This window comes from Psittacula echo (genome assembly GCF_963264785.1).
Source record: "Psittacula echo genome assembly, chromosome: 16".
Classification (NCBI taxonomy): domain Eukaryota; kingdom Metazoa; phylum Chordata; class Aves; order Psittaciformes; family Psittacidae; genus Psittacula; species Psittacula echo.
In genome coordinates this window covers 636840-659364 of record NC_137752.1, presented here as the reverse complement: position 1 = coordinate 659364, position 22525 = coordinate 636840, and the positions used below count along the sequence as shown (strand labels likewise).

The 22525-nt window shown below is 49.8% G+C and overlaps 2 protein-coding genes across 3 annotated transcripts; both read right to left on the bottom strand.

Moving 5' to 3' along the window:
* Nucleotides 1-229: 229 nt before the first annotated feature.
* Nucleotides 230-1861, bottom strand: LOC308227730 (uncharacterized protein; the record flags this gene model as incomplete). Its single annotated transcript, XM_080630550.1, has 3 exons — nt 230-420; nt 532-672; nt 1786-1861. 3 exons carry the CDS (start codon nt 1859-1861, stop codon nt 230-232), a joined length of 408 nt encoding a protein of 135 aa, XP_080486676.1.
* A 3612-nt stretch (nt 1862-5473) lies between these two features.
* WDR5 (WD repeat domain 5) lies at nt 5474-17617 on the bottom strand. 2 transcript variants are annotated; one of them, XM_080630955.1, is made up of 14 exons: nt 17452-17617; nt 15600-15785; nt 14675-14783; nt 13439-13512; nt 12446-12535; nt 11688-11777; nt 10446-10529; nt 9817-9872; nt 9630-9676; nt 8790-8865; nt 8331-8364; nt 7899-7973; nt 7378-7465; nt 5474-6480 (listed from the first exon to the last, which is right to left on the bottom strand). In XM_080630955.1, the coding sequence occupies exons 2-14, from the start codon at nt 15678-15680 to the stop codon at nt 6380-6382; spliced, it is 1005 nt and encodes a 334-aa protein (XP_080487081.1). In that variant the 5' UTR covers nt 15681-15785; nt 17452-17617; the 3' UTR covers nt 5474-6379. The 2 variants fall into 2 exon arrangements, with proteins under 2 accessions (XP_080487081.1, XP_080487082.1); XM_080630956.1 differs by lacking the exons at nt 5474-6480; nt 7378-7465 and adding an exon at nt 7490-7771 and having other exon boundaries at nt 7828-7973.
* Nucleotides 17618-22525: the final 4908 nt, after the last annotated feature.

Below are 22525 nucleotides of genomic sequence, written 5' to 3'. Positions count from 1 at the left end.
ATGGGACATGGGCAGAACCCCCCTAGTGAGGGCATCCCCAGCCCCCCGAGCTTGGATAAATGTCCCCCATCCTTGCCAAGACACCACCATGGCATCACTGAAACCTTGCCAGGGCAAAGCATTCAGCACCGTGTATTGAGGTGAGGGGAGACGGAGGTGTCCTGCCCCCATCCTGCCCGAGTGCCTTCATCCTGCCTGGGTGCCCCAAGGGTTCCCCGCATCCCGGGGCTCAGGACAGGAGCAAGGCAGCGAGGACACAGGGCAGCAGGAGGCCGGCGAGGCCGGGGGGCGGATGCAGGGCCGTGGGGGAGCCGTTGCAGAGGTCGGTGTCGCAGCAGTGGATGCGCACCCCCGGCAGCTCCTGCTGCTGGCAGTGGCGGGACGTGGCGCAGCCGCTGGTCAGAGGGGTGCCCAGGACCACTGCAAGGCAAGCACAGAGTGGGGCGTCAGGGGTGCCCCCAGCCCTGCCCCAGGCCCATGGCTCCGGAATGCGGTCCCAGATGGGCCGGGCAGCCTCTGCGCCGCACTCACCACTCTCCGTCTTAATGCAGAAGCGGTGCTTGAAGCCCTGGTGGGAGTGGGAGCAGGTGATGACCTCCGGGTGGGAGCACCCCTTGTCCACGTTCTTGGTGCCAACGATGATGTTGCAGCCATAGCACTGGAGCCCGGACACTGAACAAGAAGCACAGGAAACGCAACTGTGTTTTTCCAGGGGGAAAAATACTTGAGCTCCTTCCCAGCTGCTCTCCAACGGCGGCTTCGCAGCGCTCTCTGCCTTGCCAAGTCGCATTAAGCACTGAGCGCAGCCTGGAGCCGTCAGCGCTTGCTTACCCACAGGGCCCCAAAATGATAAAAGCATCTCCCACTAGAGGTCAGTGCGAAATCAGGGATTAGCAGGGATCGAGGCTGGGATCAAATGGTGCGAACAAGGGCACTTTGAAACAGGGTTTGCAAAGAGGATGTGGAACCTCCCAGCCACCAATACCACCGAGCCAGGGCTCAGCCACGCTTGGAAGCAACTTCTGCCCCTTTCAGCCAACCCCTCCAGTTTCAGTCGCGCCAGAGGGATGGCTCATGGCTGTGGTTTGGGTTTCCTCCTGAACATGGTCCTGCTTTTATTGCAGGGTCTGCCAGGGAGGGAAAACAACTCCGAAACCGAAGGGAGATCCTTGTTTGGAGCAGCCACAGCCCAATGGTCGGTGACCCCGGGACAGGGATGTTGGTGTCCCCAGAGCTCTGCACGCTCGTACTGGCAGCAGCTCAGCCCTTCCCTGTGGGTCAGCCCCAATGTCTGAGAACTGCTTGTCCTGGACCAGAATGGGGATGAAGCCATTCCTCAGCTTGCTTTAAATAAAAAAGCCTTCGAAGGTGATTCATTTACATCGTGGCCAGGATTTAGGGCAAACACAGAACCCGGCCTCACAGCAACAAAAATCAGGCTGCACGCACTACTGCCCTTACCTGTCCCTGCTCTGGATGTGACCCTGAGCACTTCCCGACCCAGCCTCATCTGGTCCCATGGGGGTTTTGGGATGTGGGTGAGCAGGACGGGGAAGGAGAGCCCAGGGGGTCCTTGTCCCATGCCTTTGTTTTGTACAAAACATTACAGAATTCGCTCCATCCTAAACCCACCAACACACACCACATGCAGCTACATTGCTTGGGCAGGAATGTCCCCAAATGCATCCCGAGGATAAATCACACCTCAACAACCAACCAGGGGTTAGGGAGGATGCAAACAGCCGTAACTCCAAAGCACAGGTTACCCGTTGCAGCAGCACTCACCCTCGGGGAGCACAAACACCATGGTCAGCAGAGACAGGATCCCACGGGCGCCTCCAGGCATGTGTCCTGCAAGCATGGGCTCGGTTCCTGGAGTTCCAGCAAGGCTTGGGATGAGCACGGTGCCTGAGGAGCGGTGATGTCCCCTCTGCCTGGTCACACGCCGCTTCCTTCACCCACAAACCCCACACGGAGGCAGGGAGATGCCACTGGGATGCGGCTGCTCCCACCCCGTGCCCCGTCTCACTGTGTCAAAGCTCAATTCCTCCCTTTTCCCCTGCATAAATTCCCCGATTCTTTCGGTCCGTGCTCAGACCTGAGCACGTATGTGCTCCCCTCCGTTATTTCTGTCCTATTTCCTCTGCCCATGATCACTTCCCATTAATGCGACTGTGCAGCAGCTCTTGGAGAGAAATTCTCCCTAATCAAGATTTAGTTTTAAATCCACTTGGAAATCCTCTAATTCAGTTGGATTAGGCAGACGGGGTTTCGGGAGATGCATGGCTTTACTGGCTTTTTCCCCTCCTCTGATTCCTCCCGGAGCTGCCTCATCTCCAGGCACGGACCCGCCTCATCTCCAGGCACGGACCCACGGCTCCTGGGTCACACTGAGCTGCTTGAAGAGGGCAGCAGTAATTTTATTAAAGACAAGCAGTCAACTAATTCCACATCCAAGGCTTGAGATCCTCTGACAAAGCACAGACCTGGGGACAGCCCTGGAGGTTAAAGGGAGAACCTGGAGGGCACACAAGTGGGTGTGAAAGTCACATAGGCATTTGCATACACGAAAATAATGCCTTAATAAAGCACCGACCTGCAATGGCCCCAACCCGTGGGGTCAGGACTGACCCACAGCCACGCCGGGCACTCAGAGCCCTGTTGGCTCCTGTGCTGCCATCCCCACAGGCAAAGCCCCAGCTCTCCTGGAGCTAATGGGACTTGGAGGGATAATGCTTACTAATAGGAGAGCGCACCCGAACGCACGGGATTAAAAATTAAAGTGACAAAATAAGCTGCTTATGTGGCGCATCCAGCGACCGCCTTCCAGCAGCATCGCATCCCGGCTCCGGGCACCCGCGCAGCTGGATCCCCCTGTCCCGGCCCTGGCCCCATGCAGCCCAACGTGCTCCTGGAGACTTCAGCTGGAGGCAGCACAACCTCGTTCGTGTCCAGAGCAGAGCCCAAGGAACGCAGCTCATTGATTCCCGACCCTCAACCCACCCGCGGCGCCTCGCTGGCCCCAGAACAACGTGATTATAACTGACTGTAACTCAGCAACGCGCGACAGCCTCGGGGAGAAGGGATAAACCGCGGGAAATGGGACTGGTTTTAAACCAGCAGAAATCACAGCATTCAGTGAGGAGGGGAAATTCACTTTGAATCCCTTAATGAACGCGTTGGCTCCCGATTGAAGCACACGTTCGTTTGGGTGTTATTCCCTTGGGAAGCAGAAGGCAAGGACCTTTAGAAAAGGGGAAAAAACCAAACCAGCCCCTTCAACCACCTGCACACCTGGAACCGGGGAACGTTTGTGACGCATCCCAGAACGATGGACGACCCCTAGGCACCGGAAGCCCGTCAGGAAACGGCCTTACTGCCCTGGGAAAATCTGATCAGCCAATCCCCGAGCACCCGTGTTCCCACGTGAACCTTCGGGACACCCGGAACGGCGGCTAAGCCCCGCGCAGACCAGGCGGGTTCGCTGCAAATCCTGCTTTGGAACTCATCTCTGCGGGCGGCACTGCCAGGGCACAGTCTCCCCTCACCCCCGACGGCGCTTGCAGCCCCAGGCTCCGCGTCGGATGCGGGACTCGAACCGGGGACCTCTCGCCTTCCGGCTGCCATTAGCGAGGCGGAACAAAAAGTGCCCTGCCCCTGTCAACGCGGCCGCTGATTGGGCGGGGTGAGCGGCGGGCAGGGCTCGGCCCCAACAACAGGGAGCGGTGGAAGAGTGTCCGCCCTCTGCTCTCTTATTGGCTCACAGAGATGCATACATTAAGAGAGCGCCACAAAAGCGCTCCTTTGTGCTATTTTGAAGGGATTTTTTAGGGATTTTATGCTCCTTCGGGGACCTCGAGGAAAAATTGTATAAGGGGATCAGAAAGAGATGTAAACTGAGGAAGAAGAAACCACGGTTTTCTTCCTCACACAACCTTTATGGCAGAAGCTGCTGGAGGTTTAAATACCACTGGGTGCAAAATCCTTAAACGTGTTGTATGAAAGGAGAGAAGGTTAGCACTCCCCTTGATAAGGATGGAAGAGGCCCTTGTGGCCTATACAACACGCATACGGTTAAGGCACTGCCACCTACTTTGTGGCATCTAACCATGTTTTACTATGGGGGGGAACCCCTAAAGAAACCAGCTCCTTCCACTGATTATCCCACCCAGCTTCTCCTTTTCCCTCAAGCCGAGGAGCAGAGCCCCGGCTGACACTTGCTTTCCTCAGCAGCAGCCCCTGCCACCCTGCACCCAACACAAGCAAAGGTAGAACCCTGGCAGGAGCCTTGGTTTCAGCCCTGTGCTTTATAAGATCAGCTAATCCTGGCCCCAGTCCACCACTGACCCACCAGGCTGGGTGTAATCACAGCAATACTCCCAGGTGGGACGCGGGGGACTTAAACACTACCTTTACAGGCAGCTTTCCAGTAGATCCTTTACACTTGGGCTCTCCAGTCTGGGGGACAAAACATATCCTTGTTCAAGAGACTGCTTGGAGAAACCTGGTCCAGCAGAAGGTGCCCATGGCAGGGGCTTGGCAAAGCCCCTCAGACACAGCTACAGGGAAGTACAAAACAGATTTGAATCTATGTAAAATGCTTTGCTGGAGCCGGATGCAAGCTTCTCCACACTGGTAAAGCAGCACAGCCACATCTGCAATCAAACAGTTGCATCAGCCCGAGAGAAAAACTGGAGTGGGGAAGAGTCATGAGGAAACGAATTATTCCAGCAGCGATGCTCGCCAAGGCTGGAGATGTGCCTGTCCCTGGGGGTAATGGAAAACCTCAAAAGATGGGGATATCATTACTGGCCCTTTTCATACCAGCTCAATGTGAGCTCTATTTTTATATATGTAAAAGCAAAGTCCTACATCATGGCTTGCAGTGATCACCGTCTCCAAAGGTAAAGCGAGGCAGCCCCAGAGCAGGCACCAGAGAGGTTTGTACTGCAATTGATTTTCAGCCATCACACACATGAAGTCGATGCCAAAACCATGGACTTTTGCTGCCCCAGGACCACAACATCCCCTCCCACCACAACCCTCTGGCTGCGATACAAGCTGTGCCCAACACAGCCAGTTCCTGGATCATCACCCACTGCCCACCCTGCTAGGGCAACAGGATTGATTCCCTTCCCCTTAGCCAAAGGCTCTGTGAGGGTTCGTACCAAGCTGCGCCGGCTGAGGACAGCTCCTACTGAACCCTCTTCCTTTCTCACAAGAAATTCTGACCCGAGTTATGCTCCTCTTTTCTGTCTCCACAGCAGATGTCAAGCACCACGGTGCTGCTGCTGCTCCTTTCTTCCTGTTCCCCTCCTCACTCAATGGAGCTGCTACAGAAGTACTTCCCCTTAGAGGTGTTTCTAAGGGAGGCTTCTTTGGTCACAGACACATCACATTAGTACACTCTTACCACAAGCATACACAGAAAATCCCACCTTTTTATTATGGCATATGGCATTTTTCTGGATGTGTAAATACCACATGGGTATGACAAAAAGGGAAAGAAATACCAACGCTGAAACAGATACAGAGTCATGCCATTATCAATACAGCTTCATACGATGGATTTTCAAGATACAAAAGTCTAGGTTGGGTATTTTTTTAACTCTTTACATTGAAGTAACTTTACAGTGTTCTGTGAGCTTTAGAACCAGAAGAGGAAACTTAAAATATGCTGAGAACAACTACAAGCAGGAATCATTTTAATGGTTAACAGAACTGTAACTCTGTTCTAGAACAGCATCTATTAAACACACGTAACAAGAGGTAAGCAAGTATACAGAAGGGAAGAGATTTCACCACAGGAGTCAAGTCAGGGGCAGTAAGAGGGGGATCTGGAACTGCACGGTTTTATTTGGTCACAAAGTTTGAGCTGAGTGTTTAAATGAAGCACCCTTAAAGATGCAGTATTTCTATGTAAAACAGGACAGAAACTTCCCAAGAGACTAGAACCTACATTCTGGAAAGGAAAATAAGAAATCGGACATTAAAAAACCCTCCACACATCTCTAGGCTTTGACTTCACTTACTGTGAGAGAGGCGATGGCAGCGCTCCCAGCGCAGCAGCAGCACCCAGAGGCACCACCACAGCCATACAGTATCTTTGGGGTGTCCAATACAGGGCGATGTCAGGGTGATCCAGGGCTGCCAAGGACCAGGCAGGGGAAGGAGAACTGCATCTTGTGTGTGTTTTCCACAGCGTTGCCCGGTTCTAGCAACGAGCTAAGACATGTTCTTTGGGCCAAGACTAACAGAAACCGCTTTATCAAACACTCTTCGGGTTTCCTGCCAAACTGCATTTAATATTCTCATGTGGGTTTTTAGTATTCTTTCTTTAAAAGCATTTCTCCTGACAGTCTCAGTGATCCCGCAGCATTTAACAGTCACTCTTCCACAGTTTAATTGTTTTGTCGTTTTCTAGCGCTGCCGAGGCAATGATGTTTTCTGTCGGGTGACAAGCTGTTGAGATTACAACATCTAAACAAGAAGAGACATAAATATCACCATTTGCAGCAGGGAGAGCTGGTGCATAGCAGACATTTCTGAAACCACACCTGCAAGCAGCATCGCCGAGTTCCTGGTTCTTTAGAGCACAATTACAAATGCAATACTTGTAAATATCTGACAACTGCTGCTTCTGTCAGAGGAAATACTTGCCAAAAAGAACTGATAGTAGTGGCTGGAAAGTGTTTGGCAGATTTCACAGTGTGAGAACTCTCTGGATTCTGGTTCTTGCTTACTTCACAGCCAGCACTCTTGGCATGTTATGTCAGATAGCTAACAGAAACCCGCATCAGTTTTTTCCTGTCCATGGAAGGTATTCCCACCATCCCATCCAATGCTTAGGCAGCACTTCAGACCCTGCCCCAGCCTGAGAATGACAATCTGCTGCCACTGGCCCCACTCAGAGACCAAATCAATGATCCTTCAGACTGAGATTTCCACCAGATAACACCTCAAAACGTGCTCAACTCTGCCCCCAAGAACAGGCAGATGTAGCCATTTACAAACAGCAGGAGCACATCAGCCCTTATCCTTTCAAGAGCTGCAGCTTTGGAAGGTGTTAACAGGCAAATCAAAGCCACTAATATTACAAGTCACTTAAATACTCCACCAGCTCTGAACTCAATGAAATCTCTTCCGTAAGCAGGTGTCAAAGTTCTCACAGTGAAAGAATAAACACTTGTGATGCCCATAAAAAACCCTTCATAAAAAGGAACAAACTCCTTGGGCCCAATTAAGCTTCAGCCAGTCAAGAATTTATGGGTCTGACAGTCAAAAGCTAAACATCAGAGAGAAAACGTTCAAGCTGAGCTCTCATTACAAGTGACATGAGGGATATTCCATCAATAAAAACAAAATCCTCTCCCACACCTGTGTGTCCTTGTAATTTCTGTACAATCTCTTTTGTCTGAAGGTTCCAGATATAAACCAGGTTGTCTTCTGAGCCGGACACGATCCACTGGAGAGGGAGAGAAAACACACAGTCATTTTCATCTCTCTTCTCATCTTGATCTGCTGTTATTCAGTAAGCATTTCACTGCCACCATGTGAAAAGGAACTTCCAACACTACGTGACTGCTCCATGTGGTTCTTCCTCTCAGCACCTCTGTTCAGTGCACAAAAGCAGCAGAAAGCTTTGTTCTACCCTGTGTATGCCAGAGCAAGTGGTGCCAAGGTGGTTCAGTGTTAGGACTAAAGCTGTTCCGTCACCTCAATGTATGAACCTATCATCCAGTGGCTCACTGCTAGGACACCCTCTTCCCCGCTGCACTACAGCCCCTGTGAACCAGCACCCACCAAAGGAGGTTTCCCTTCCCAAACTCCTGTTTCAGCTCCAGAGAAAAGCAGTAAGAACTGCACGTTGGCAAAGAGCTTCTCCCATAACCACTGACCTTGCCACCAGTGACGGAGAAATTAGCAAATATGCAGTACTTCTCGTTCTTGTGTCCTGTGTAGGTCTTCAGGCACTGGAAGTGAAGAGCCACAGGACATTAACACAGCTGGGAGGTAGTTTTCTAGTCTAGGAGAAACTCTTCTGGCAGAAAAGACTAACACATCTGCTTGTGCTTCCCAGCCTGCCAACTTATCTAGAGGATGCAGGGGGCACCTCTGCCCTACAACACTGAACAGTTCTGAAGGGGGGGGTGGAAGCCCTAAATTTGTCACATTACCACAGAGAGAGAGCAGCAGCAACTTATTGTTCATGAAAAAAATGCAGAAATAAAGCGTTACTTAATGTCTCAGTTAAACAAAAAGCACATATGAAACCCAGATTCTCCTGTAAGCTTCGTGAATTCTATATAGTGAGGGAGGATTGGTTTTACCTTTCCTTTGCTGTAGTCCCAAAGTTTAAGAGTGCTGTAAAACAAGAGAAAACCAAAGACTTTAGTTTTTGGGGTTTGGATTTTCTTCTCATCTGACAATTTCCCAGCAGCAGCAGCAGTTCCTCCATAGCAGAGTTCGAGCAGACTTTTACAGGTTATATTTTCTGACTCTCAATGTTACAAAAGAATCATATGATCAATGCAAGGAAAAGCTGAGGTTCTGAAAGGTACAAGGAGGAATGAATGGGTGTTGCAGTCACTAAGTAGTGCCAAGACAACCCAAATCCTGCCAGTGCCATTAGCACAGCTCAACACCTCACCGGCTGTTCAAGTTTGATAGTATATAGGGACTTGTATACCATTACTACGATGGCTAAAGAGCAGCAAACTAAAGGTTTACCTGCCACTCAAATACCCCAAAGCCTGTGGGGTTTTTCTGTTTGGTTTTTAAGTACTTACTTGTCCAAGGTTGCAGCTAATATGTATTTGCCATTAGGTGAGAATTTCACAAAAGACACTGGAGGGTTATCATCATCTACAGTGAAAACAAAAGCAACATTAGCTAATGCACAGCTGTACTGTCTCATACAGAACTTCCTCTGACAATAATGTGTTCACTGTCTCCCTGAAGCAAGCTTTCAGCTTTGTTGCCCCCTGCTATTTCAAGAAAAAGAGGTGTAGGAAAGGCAACTGTTTTCATTCAAGAAAATGGTATTAAACACTTTTCTCATATTTTAAATATCCCTTTGTAACTGAACTTTCCTTCCCTGCATCAGCACGTACCAGAGCAAGACCTTTAAAAATCATTGTATTAGAACACATGCCACTGATCTGCAGTGCCATTTCACTCATTTATATAATGCTCTGCAAGACTATGAAGGACTAGAGAACACATGCCCAACTGGTCGTTTCCTTTCATCAGCCATGCTCACAGGACACCTTTATGCACCTCGCAACAGTCACAAACTGCCTGTTTCCATCACATCCAACAGCACAGCCAACTTTGTGTGGCAGTCTGGAACTGCTGAAGGCAAGCACTGCACAGCTGAATGGTAGAAAGCCCTGGAAAACTCTCACTTATTCATCTATAGTACACAACACTCCAACTCAAGCAAGTTTCCATCCATGCAAGAGGTTAGTTCCTCTTATTGCAACAGACTGGAAGAAGGCAGTGTACTACCACAGCAGTAGGAAGACACTTAAATAGAGCTTAAGGAAGCCACTGTTCACAGCAATGATGCAGAATATTTATGTCACAACAGCAAAAATAGAGCACAAACAAGAAATACTCCTACTCACCAATCAGTGTTTTCAAGCACTGGCCTGACGCTGTATCCCAGATTCGACTATTAAAAAGACAGTAGAACCGTTACTATTGAAGTTTCTGTTCTGATTTTAACATTACAAATACAAGCTCTTTTTAAAAGAGTCCTTTTTTAAATGCAAAAGGTTTGAACAGTGCCACAGGCAGGAACTAAGCACTTACCAGAGCCCATCATAGCTACTTGACACTATCAGGGATCCATCACGATTAAAATGCACCTGTAATATTATAGAAGGGGAAAAACAGCTTTACTGATGTACATAAAAAGTCACATGTTTAAGCTCCACTTTAAGTTGCCTTGCATTATTGACTCTGTAGTTCACGTGCACAGAAGAAAGTCAACACAACACACAAACCACAGGCCTGAGTTTAGATGGGCAATATGATCAAACCAGATTCTTTCCCCCCAGTTTGTCTGGCATAATTACAAAGAGGGGTGGATGCTAACTACAGCTGTTTATCCAAGCATTAGGGACTGTAATATGTTTCCTCAGAAGCTAAGGAGAACACATGAACACAGAAATGCTCTGATTAGACAGCATTAGGTGTGAACAATACAAAAGCAACAGATGTACAGGCCGTTCTCTGAGCCTCAAGTGACCACATATGTAGGCCCCAGCTAGGCTCAGACATGACTGGCACACCACTATTCCCTGCTCCCCACATTAACACCCAGGACCAAGATCCATACCGGTCTTACAGAAAACACCACTCACTCCATTCTCATTGAGCACCAGCTCTGCTGAAAAACATAAGCATGTTAGTGCCTTCATTTATCAGAAGATACTTACAGCTGAAACTGGGTCAGAATGAGCAGGTAACGTCTTGAGGCACTTCCCTGTTTTCACGTCCCATATCCTCACGCTTTCGTCAAACTGAAGATTGAAGAAATGCACAAGGTGGTTTAATGATGTACCTACTTGAGGCATGCGAGGCATTATAGCTTGACTACATGCATGTGCCCTCCTCCAGCTACATTGAGCTGCATCAGAAAGCCTCAGAACCAAGCAGGGCAAAAATAACAGACTGGCACGTAGTTCCCTGAACTCCTCTCCAAGCAGGGAACCTGCATGTTTGGGATGGGTTAAAGACGTGACTGTGTCTGCAAGCAAAGACAGCAGTGGCACTGCACAGCTCAGCTGACTACAAGCTGTGTTTGTGGAGAAAGAATTGAAATGTAAGGGCTTGTGACTGGTACCCCTGGTCCAAGCCCTGGTAATGTGCTACCACAACTAACACCATTTTGTAAGGCCAGCAGCCATTCTGAGACTGAGTGCATCACGTTTGTCCACTTTCCCTCATTATCAGGCCCCAAAGGTCCTTTGAACCAAGCAGACAAACCAAAAGGATTGCTTCATATCATCCCTATCAGCGTCGAGGCTACTCCCCTCCTCACCAGCCCTGAAGGTCCCAGCCATGCAGCCAGCACGGTGATGGCCATCACCCCATCCCAGAAAAAGCTGCAGCAGCACACAGAGTGCTGACTGCAGAATCAAGCAGGGACCCTGGCCAACAACTGTTCTGGACAGTGAGACCATGACCCTACGGGAGCCAGGGACACCCCCCACCACCACCGGCTGCCTCCAAGGACTGAGTCACTCACATATACAAGAGTATATTGTTTTCATGTCTAGATTGTGATTGTTATCACAGAATAGTTAGGGTTGGAAAGGACCTTAAGATCATCTGGTTCTATCAATACAGCCAACCACTTATTAAGACCTGACCTGATCTGCAGAGAGCCCAGGTGACTGAAGTCACACTTCAGGTTAAGTCAGAATCCAGGTGATTAGAAATGTTAAGCTGCACTATAAATTCTCTATTATGCCACCTGTATGTACTGCATTGATCCACTTGTAGAACCCTGTGCCATTCTCATCAGAAACTTTCTGTGCTATACTAATCATACCCTCTGATTTAGTGCCATCAGCATTCTGCCACGGATCCCTAAAAGGACCTGTGTGTCCCCTGAGTGAGGGGTAACTGGGGGGTGCAACACTTGCTTGGCACAAAGGGACAAAAGGATCACTTACTGATCCAGACACGATGAGGTTAGACTGAGGGTTGAAGTTGCAGCAGAAAACGTAGTTACTGTGCCCTTTCAACGTCTTCAAGCACTTACCCTGAAATAAGATTTAGCACAGTTAAATATCCTTCAGTGCCAAAAATGCATTCGAATAAACTGCATTAACATTAACCACTGTGCAGCACACAAAGAAACCAGCTCTAACCCAAGACTTAGATGGGCAGAGGATCAGCTACAGCAAAACAACAGGGAATTAAAAACACCTGTAGTTTTAGTGACTGCAGCCAAGTTGCAAACCCTTTGGGCAACTCCGGAGAACCAAGCAGTTAACACACCTAGTCAAAATACAAGCCAGTTATCCAGTTCTCATTGTCACTGCAGATAACGAAGTGGGAAAGAAGCAAAACCAAGTGAGGCTATGATAAGAAATTACAGAAAGGTTTCAGCTGAGGTGCTGCTTTCAGAAACAAAGCCTGAGGTTGCATTGTGACCATGAGGCATAAGTGCTCTCAGAAGATGACCAGATTTTTCCTGATACCTGCAAGCAGCCCCCCTTTTCCAAAAGCAACAGCATATCTTGCTTATCCTCATGGCCCAGTCAACCAGCAGCTCATTAGAAGCTGGAAAGATTGAGTGTTACCCAAACAGGAGATAGTGCTTAACACTCAACCTTCTCTCATCATAACACATCAAGGCTGTTTCCCAGAACATGAGTTAAGATGCCAGTGCTAGGGACAAGGAAGATAAGCAGTAATTTGTCCTTACCGAGCTTACATCCCATATTTTGAGCGTTTTATCATCAGAGGCAGACACAAGAAGGTTGGAATCTGATGACCAAGCAACATCAGAGATACCCTAAAACAGAGAAAACAATTCTGAGCTCTGCTTGTTCACTGACACAGGAAAATAGAAGACACAGACTGCACATGCTCTGCATAGCCGAATCTTGAAAGAAAATTCAGCACCGAGTTCAGAATTCATTGATCTGACCGGGTTAAGAGCTCCTTGTTGGACACTTGCTCATTTTAAGCTGAGCCATATACTCCAAAAATACCAATGACTTGTTCACACAGCTTTACTGTGGCCAACAAAGCCCTTTCCTGGCATTCATAAACAGTTTGCTATCTAACTAAACTGAAGAAGCGGCTTCTCTTCATGCCAGATGGTTTGCCCTTTACCATCTGAGTCCCTAAACATTGGAGAAGAACAAATTACACTCGCTTTCCTTGAAGTGAATCTTCATTTTTGCTTACGAAGCTTCAGTATGTAAGAAACTTGAGAAAACAAAGCCATGGGGTTGGGAGTTGTGTTTCTTTAGAACTCTGCAGAATGAGTAAGTGTTGTGTTTATGTAGGCAAACCCACAAGAAAAATTCAATCTCCTTAAAAGGCAAACCATTCTCTCCATACACAAAGCAAAGATGGAACAGGACACACTGTTACAGTTCACAGGGGTTTCATCCAAGCATGCACTGCCCCATGCCTGAGGCTGGTGTCCTCAAAAGGCAGGGACACAAGAACAGCAAGGGAGCGTGCAGGCAGGGACCCCATCAGCAGCCTGCACTTCACCCACACTTCCAGCCTGCCCTGGCTTACTTCAGCAGTTACAGGCTGCTGCACAGGCCTGCATAAACAAAGCAGCACAAACCAAGACGGAAGAACAAGCCTTCCACACTTGTTAAACTAAGCCAAAATGGAAACTTCTGGGTGAGGAAAAGTAAATTCGTATTCAAGTGACCAGTAACCTCCTCGTACTCACCAGTTTATGGCCAGATATTGTCTTTTCAAACTTCCCATCATACGCTCCCCAGATTTTAATGAGTTTGTCAGCAGCTGGAAAAGAACACACCAGATAAGAGATTTCCCATGCTGGCCCTTCCAACTGGGAAGAGACACCTTAACTACATCTCTGCAAGCACTGGGCAGTCCTCCCTCCCCAGCAGACCTAAGTGTAGAAGGTGATATGTAGCTTGTAAAGAACAGCTCCATACACACCACACTGCAGCAGCTGAGATTACATAAACTGCCTGGAATGCACAGTCTCCAGCAGCTTCAGTTCCTCTGATGACAATTTGGGTTTCTGCTCGTTTTAGACTGCCAGTGGTAACAGCAGTGTCGGGCCATAGGAATGCTGAAACACTTCTGCCCAAACCGAACAAACATTACACCACAAGCTGGGCTGAATTAATGCCTGCAAAACCCCAAATGTTAACTTGCAAAACACACCAGAGAAAAAGGTTGATATTTGCCAGAGGCAGAGGCTGGAAAACCCGAGTGGGGAGAAGGAGGGTGGTCACGGAGACACTTGAAAATTATAGTGATTTCTGCATCGTAACTGCACTGGTCTTATTAAGGCCATCTGCAGTGAAGCCAAGGACCTAAGTCATTCCCATGTCCAGCAGATGCTCCAGTGGTCCCAGCAGATGCTCAAGTGGTCCTCACCAACACATTCAGCAATGTTCTTTTCAACTGCCCTTTTCTTATACACAGAGCCTCTCTGGATCAGAGGGTCACACAAACAGGTTTTCAAAGGAAAGCTGTCAAGCAATGTTGAACACAAAAAACCCTTTAGGAAATACCAAAGCTGATAGGAAGAGGACTTGATCCACCACTGAAGAGAATAAGAACTGAAACACTATTTATAATATCCTGAACGTTTCACTGGGTTAATCAAAGGCTGTGACTTACTGACCAGTGCAGGCAGCCAGGACAGAGGCACGTGGCCAGCCTCTGTACCACACTGTGTAGCTGAAAAGCTGAGTGGGTCAGGGCCCTCCAATTTGCAACACACAGAAGTTCCAGTGTTCAAAGCCACAGAACTTAAAAAGCTTAAAGAGATTATCTCAGAGACTGACAGCTTTAATATTGCTCCTTTGAAGAAAACTCATGACACTGCATCCCTCCTCCACCTGATGGAGGTAACAGTGCAGACAGGCAGCTCTCCAAAGCCCACGTTGGCATGTTTTAGATGAGACAAGAACAAAGCAGTACTTACAGGAGCTGGCGAGCCACTCTCCATTAGGGCTAAACTTTACTGATGAGACTGCCTTGGTGTGTCCTGCTAACGTGAACTTCAGAGCATAGTTTGGTTTTACTGGTGCAGGCTGTAAGAAAAATACATAAGCAAGCTGAATAAATTCCAAATCTAGTATCCCACTGGGTCAGCACGCAGTGACAGACCGCATGGATGTTCACTCCAATAAAGATGCCAGCATTTACAACTGTCATGTCTCCCCCCGCCTTCAAATTCAAATAACACCAAAACAAACACCCTTACTGTCTGGGGCCAGCAGTGCCTCCCTGTTGCATGCACAACAACTCACCCTTGACAGGAATTTCAGCCAAGCCAGTAACAAACAGGGGAGAATACTCCAACAGCCCAGACATAGAGTGCTTGGTAGATCAAGAAACTCCTCTTGCTATTGATCTGTGTACTGCTTTTAAATGTTTGCAGTTTTCATCCTTACCATAAATTAAATCACAGGCAAATTCCTCCAGACTCCTAAAATCCCCTTTTTTAGCCTTTTCACCCTTTGCAAAGGCTTCATGGTTAAACAACATCTCCTTTGAGCATCTGCAGGCTTCAAAGAATCTGCATAATTCCCCACTTTGCAGCTATGCTCACAGATTCCCTGATTCTCCAGACACCTCCAGGCATTCCAAGGATATAATCAACCTCCCTTTTCCAGGCTCCAAGTGACCAGGAGGACTTCGTTTACAATCCTCGCCCAGCCCCGCGGAACAGGCTGCAATCCATCGCCCTTCCCATGAGACCCTCAGCACGTTTCCAGCTCAGACAACAGCAGAGCCTGGCAGAGATCTTCATCTATGAGAGAACTCGACTGATGCTGGTTCAGCTGCTGAATATGCAGGTGCTGCCATGTGTATTTACACAGATACTGCTGGAGCCCCGCACACACCTTGCTCTGATTGGTTGAGGAAGAAGGAGTAGATTGTGTTTTGGTGGATTCTGCATCTGGCTTCTTTTCTTCTGTTGCCATGGTTCTGAAGCTGGCAAATGAGACTTGTGGTGCTTGAAGAGGAGAATGAATGTGCTGCTTCAAAAGGCAGCTCTTGCCACAGACAGAACGGCTCTGAAATGCAACCTGGAAGAAAAACAGAATATTATCATTAGCTGTCAAAAAGATTCTCAGCAGCCAGAAAAAAAGAGAGTACCTAACTGCAGGAAACCAGGATGAAAAAACATAATCTAGACCCAGTTAGGAACACAGCAGGATTGCAGGCCCTTAGACCTATCAAATGTGCAAGACCCAAGCCCAAATCACAGCTTTTCATTGCAAAGCTGTTAGGTGTGGCAGAGCTTTCACAGCATATTTCCCAAAACACTTCTAACAAGCATTTAGCACACAGTAAATACAAAGGTTTGTGCAAAAGATGGAAGGAACAGCCCAAGGTCTTTTTTTCACGTTTGTTAAGGTTCAGAATACAAGATAGACATAACTACAAAAACAGCACTGGCCTTTCCAAAGCTTAAGACTCTAGAAGCTTCCTTTCACCTTGGAATGCATGTATTTCAGTTTCATATTTCCCTCTTAAATGGTCTGGATATCAAGCCATGGCTTGGCTATCAAACCCTGCCCTTCTCCACCCAAGACTTCCCCCACTGAAGCAGCCTTGTGCTCACCCCACCAGAGCCACAACGTGCAACAAACCCTCACGGTGCTGTGCCCGTGTTCAGCAACGGGGGCTGGTGCTGCAGAGGGAACAAACCTTCACTGCAGCTCAGAAACAGGAGAGCCTCCAGCTCACACTGTCAGGATTTGTCTTCAAAGCATGCTCATGATACCCCACCACTGCTACCCTTCTTTGTCCTGGTGGCAGCAGATTTTGGAGCAGCAGCACTTGCCGCTTCAGCACATACTGGCATTGCAAGCATCTCCCTCCTGGAAGGGAATCCCAGACTAGCTTGGGTTGGCAGGGACCTTAAATCTCATCCAGTCCCAACCCCTGCCACGGGCAGGGACCCCTTCCACTGGAGCAGCTTGCTCCAAGCCCCTGTGTCCGACCTGGCCTTGAACACTGCCAGGGATGGGGCAGCCACAGCTTCTCTGGGCACCCTGTGCCAGCGCCTCAGCACCCTCACAGGGAACAGCTTCTGCCTAAGAGATCATCTCAGTCTCCCCTCTGGCAGGTTAAAGCCATTCCCCTTGGCCTGTCCCTACAGGCCCTTGTCCAAAGCCCCTCTCCAGCTTTCCTGTAGCCCCTTTAGGCTCTGGAGCTGCTCTAAGGTCTCCCCTTCAGGAGCCTTCTCTTCTCCAGGCTGCCCCAGCCCAGCTCTCTCAGCCTGGCTCCAGAACAGAGCTGCTCCAGCCCTCGCAGCATCTCCCTGGCCTCCTCTGGCCTGGCTCCAGCAGGGACCGGGGTCACAGAGCGCTGCGCCCCCGCAGCGCGAACCGGGAACCCGAGTTACCGGACGCAGCGCGGCCCCGGGGCTCCCCCCGCACACCCCCGAGCGCGGGGCTCCCGCGGGCACGCTGCACCGGCACACCCACAGCCCCGCACGGCCGAGGCGGGCGGTTGGGGGGTCCCTGCCCAAACTTCGGGGTCCGCTCCCATTTCCCCTCCTCCGCCGCATCCCGCACACGCGCGCCTCAGGAGCCGGGAAAGGCGGGAGCGCGGCGGCGCGAGGCACGGCCGGGGTGGGCGCGCGCCCCGCCGCCAGGAGCGGGCTCCGCGCGCTGCCCGAGGGGAGGCGGCGCCGCGCGGAGAGCGGCGGTGCCGGCGCGGGCACAGGGGCGGGCCGGGACTTACCGGAGAGCGGGCACTGAAGGGGGGGGCCGGTGGCGGGGCCGCCGCCTCCTCCGCGGCGAGGAGGAGCGCGGCCGCGGGAGGGGAAGGGGGGCGCGGCAGCAGCTCCGGGACCAGCAGGCGGGGGAATGCGGAACGGCGCCTGCGCCGTGCGGGCCGCAGGCTGCACAATGCCGCTCTCCCGGGAGCGCTACGGCGCGGCCCGAGGGACAAAACACAGCGCTTGCGCGCGTGGGAGGGGTCTAAGGGACGCAGGCCCCGGCCCCGCCTTGGCCTCGCCCCGCCCCGCCCCGCTCTCCCTGTCCTCGCTGCTCGCGGGGCTGAGCGGTGGTGTGTTCAGGCTGCGGGCTTGCAGCTGTGCTCCTACCCCCGCCGCGGTGAGGCCTAGCGCCGCTGTCCCGGCTGCGGGTGTTGCTTTGGGGAGCGGGCGTGGAGGCGGCGGCAGCCAGCGCCCGGCCTGGCTGTGGTGAGGGGAGGGCCTCATCCAGCCCGCGGGGCAGAGCCGGTACCGCAGAGCACGGCAGCCCGGTACACGGCCCTCGGTGTGTCAGGTATACGGTCACTTTGTACACCGTGTCAGGTGGGCACAGCGCTGCTGTCCTTCACATTCCACTGAGTCTGGCCGCAGCAGGGCTGGGTGTCGGGCACAGGCGAGCCCCGGTGGGAGGGTACCCCAGAACCACCGGTACAAACCATTGTGGAAAGCCCAAGCCTACGGCAGTAACACAAGTACTGCACGGGGCTGATGTATGAGCCATTTAGCACCATATTTGCCTGAGTGAGCGTATATCTAAGGCACTGTATCGGTGTACACGGGCCCTGACTCAGAGGAGTGTTTGATGCAGTAAGGCCAAGCAAGTTAATGTTAAGCATGTGCTGGAGCCCTGTGCTGGAGAGCATTGCTGTTTTCCGAAACGCAGCCCAGGGCCGTACAGGACATGGTGCAGCTTGCTCACAGGAGGGACGGAGGAAAAGGAGACACGTGTCATGTACTGGCCCTTTGGCACAGGAGGATCTTGGGGCTTCAAATACTCTAGTGGCAGTTGAGAGAGGGAAAAAGGAAGAAAAAACCCCTGTGGTACAGTGAAACCCTTCTGCAGCCTGAAATGTGCAGCGCAGGTGCGGAGAGTTAAACCTGCAGTCTGAACCCAGGGAGCTGAAACACGGGAACAAAAGCTGCACAGTTCCCTGGGCAGCATTAGGAAACAAACGCAGTTCCTGCTGCTGATCCCTCTGCTTGGTTTTGGCTCACTTTTCACTCTTAAATCCTGAACAACCCCTTAGCTCTGAGTTCCTGCATTTTAATTTTTGTAGCAAGCTGGAAGTGTGGTACACTGCACTTGGTGCAGTGCTCAGGCGCATGCTAGACGGGGGTTTTGACAGCATGACATTTAACTTGTTGGTTATGAGTCATCTGTGAGGGTCTTTCTTGCTCCCTCAGCGCTGCTGCCACAGCTGGGATCAGCAGGATGTGGTGTCTGTCCAGATTCCCTCCCTGGAAAAGCATGGGGCTTGGCAGGCTTCTCTCTCACAAAATCTTTCATTCCGTTTGGTTCCAAATAGCCTGAACTGGTGACCTGCCAAAATACACTGTGAACGGCACCTGTCTGAGGGGGTTTGAGGAAAGCAGCTTCCCATAATGATGAAAGGGAAAGAAAAGGCTGTGAGTGGCTCAGATGACATGGAATGAGTGCTCTCAGTGCTGCTGGGGTCCCTTTGGGTGGCTTTCAGGGTGTCAGGAACAGAGCTGAGGCCATGGGTCCTGCTGTGACTAATGTATGATTTTGTCACAGGTTCTACCGGGACCCAGCCCTGCAGATAGGATCCAGAGGACATCCATGTTTGTGGAAAAGCTTCCACTAACTTCAGCACGTGCTGGACCTGCTCTTTAGACCTGACTGCTGCAAACAAGCTGGTGCTTACATTTGCAGTGGTGAGTAATAAGGCACTAAGCTTACAAGCTCTGTAAACCCACATTTACGTTCTGGCACAATTGGCAGGCTCAGGACGTTTATGTGCTTGGGCCTCTCAGCAGCCAGGGAAGTGGGAACAGACTCCCCGTGTGTTACACACTGCTCAAGGAACAGAGGGAAGAACAGCGCATGAGAGACCAGCTGCATCTTTTAGGCTTTTAAAGAGCAGCTACTCTCTGACACGGAGCTCTTTCTATGTGGTTGCTAATACACTGCTCTGATTTGTTCTAAATCCCTGATACATCACATACATATGTTTCTTCTGGGATTTAAAAAAAAACACTAAACCTTTTCCAGGCAGATATTTCTACCTCCCCCAGTACAGCGGAAACCTTGCTTGCATCACTGCCAACATTTGTTCATTTAAAACTAGGAAATCCTACCCCAGTGGAGTGCAGGTAGGATTTGATTCATTCTGCCCTGGGAGGGATGTGCACAAAACACAGCCCGGCCACAAGCGGCCTCTGGAGGCTGAAGAGCTTTGTTCAAAGCAAGATCATTGAACACTGCACGTATCGAGCTCCGTGTTAGTAAAGACCTGCTAAGAAACAGTCTGTGTTTTTGAAGAGAAGGTAGGACTTGACACAGGAATAAAGTCCAGTGATGTGCTGTAGTGCATCATCCAAAGCAGATTCCCTCCCAATGGAATTTACAGCCAATAAGTGTATAAAGACTGCAGATTCGAGAGCCCCAGCCTGAATCACAACACAGCCTGACTGCCAGACATGATGACAGCCTCTCCCCACCACTTCAGCTGGAGCAGCAGGTTCTCAGCACTTCTGTGGATCGGGAGCTTCATTCTTGGCTGGTGCAAATGGTTGCAACTCCAGTGAGCAGCCAGTTCAACGTGATTAACTCATACCTCTGAGATAGCTTGAGTGAAATCTGAATATATTTATTACTCCTTGTCATTTAGAAATCACAATGTTTGAAAGTGTTACTATTTGGTCACAGCATCTCTTTACCATTCTCTGCAGTCTTTGTAAAAGGGCAGGAGGAAAAGTAAGAAAACACACAGGAATCCATTAGGGCTGTACCCAGCTGAAATCTAGTGTGTTCTGTTAGTTTAAACTGCCAGTTCAGTAGCACACACTAGTCACAATCTTGCTTACCTGTGCAAACCAGTGTTAGCAGCAGGTGCTGAGTCTCTACATGATACTCACTGTGTAACGAAACCATTTAGATGCAGTTAATGTCCAAAGAAACGTATTTACTGTGGCCAAAGATACGTGGCCATATTAGCTGAGCAGTTTCTCTTCACTTCTCAAATTCTGTGATCTTGTCCCTCTCTTCTCTCTCACAATAGCTTAGGCCTTTACTGTGCTTCCTCCCATACATATAAATCTTAGTCTGCTGTATTCCAGCCTCCAGCTCCTCCAAGTAATGCTTCTTGCTACATCCCTGTAAAAGGCACTTGTATATTTGCAGATGAACACTTACGAGATCCTTCAGGTCTTGGATAGCTTGATTCTTTCCTGCCTTCCCATCAATTACCATAGTGCTGCACCTTTAGGGGCTTGTAGACATCCTGGCTCCTAGATTCCCTGTTTGGGGGCTCTGCTAACCCCTTTCCAGATGAAGAGTGAACACTGAAGAGACAAAGGTCCCGTAGGCACTGACAGAGTTACTGACAGAGGAGTGGCCTCACCAGCTGTTGTGTTCAGGCTCTCCAACCTACAGAGTACGAGTCAGAGGAGCCAGGTCCCAGTTCTGGCTCTGCCTGTGGTTCTCTGCATCATCGTATTCCCTCTCAGCTTCCTCAGCTGAAAAACAGGGATCATAATATTTCCTTACTGACAAAAGCTGTTGGAGGATTACTGCATTGTTGTGAATTCCACAGATGAAAGGTACTACAGAAGAACAAACGGCAATTATTGTTTCAAACCCCTGCCCTGGGCCTGTCATCCTCAATTCACTGAATAACACTGACTCAATCAAGGAAATCCTGCCACCACAGTGAAGAAAATTATTGGTAAAGATGACTCTCTGTTGCAATAAGAGCATTTATCTGCTTGTGTTCGACTTCTTTCTGTCTGCCACTGGATGATCGGAGTCGTATAATCCTAGACACTGACCACACGCTCTTAAGCAATCTTCTATTTGGGCACTATTATTTCTTCATCTCAAACATAGCTGTTACTGAATAAATTCTCTTCTTGTAATGTGCAATGACATCCACTGTGTTACAGGCTCTCCTATGAGTCTGCTCATATGTGAGGTCTCTTAGAGCCCACACAAACAGTCAGAATGGCCAAATTCACCTGCTTGAAGGTGCGTGGGGCTCACATCAGCCCTCCGCATGCATAGAGATGTACAGGGTGTCTGCTGTGTGCCCCATGGAGGTGGAGGACAGGGTGCACTGCTGACCTGGCATTCATCCCCCTTCCAGCAGCATGCTCCACTTGCAATCCCCAAGTCCTAACAAAGAGCTCCTTGCCAGCAGGAAGCTGTGGTTTAGATGGTGAAATGAGCAGTGAAAGGTGAGGTAGAGAATGAGAAGCTTACAGTTAGTACCTCTACCACAGCTCAGAAATACCAGGCTCCAGGTCAGCTCCCAACAGTCCCCTGGTATTGATGTGTGTTAAACACTGTTGGGTGCAGTCATGTGAGGCACTGAGTGTGCCCAGTTCTCACAAAACTCACTGGCCCCAGAGACACAGGTATCTCCATCTTCTGTTCCCATACCCTTGTTTTCAAAAGACTCAGGTCCCACCCTGACACCAAGAGCAGAGAAGCAAAAAGTGTCAGTGTTTAACAGCCCTAAAAACTACTCTGGTGTGGCACAGATAAGGCTTTTTCTTGTCAAAGCCTATGGACAAAGCTTTCTGGAAGGATGTATGTACCAGTGTGCATTAAGGGTTAAAAGTAGTGCATTGGCGAGGAATAAACACACTCAGGTGTTAGTTAACAAGGTACTAATTGGGTAACTGAAGGTGCAACATAAGAAGCCACAGAGGCTAATCAAAGAGCTTTGGGTGAATGGAGGATGCTCCTTTGAGCTTGAGGAGAAGGAAGAGGTAAAAAGCTGTTGCTGTGGTCCTGTGTTTTATGGAAAAGCTGGCACCGATATATTTCCAGAGCAGGCAAACTGTTGTATTTTGTGT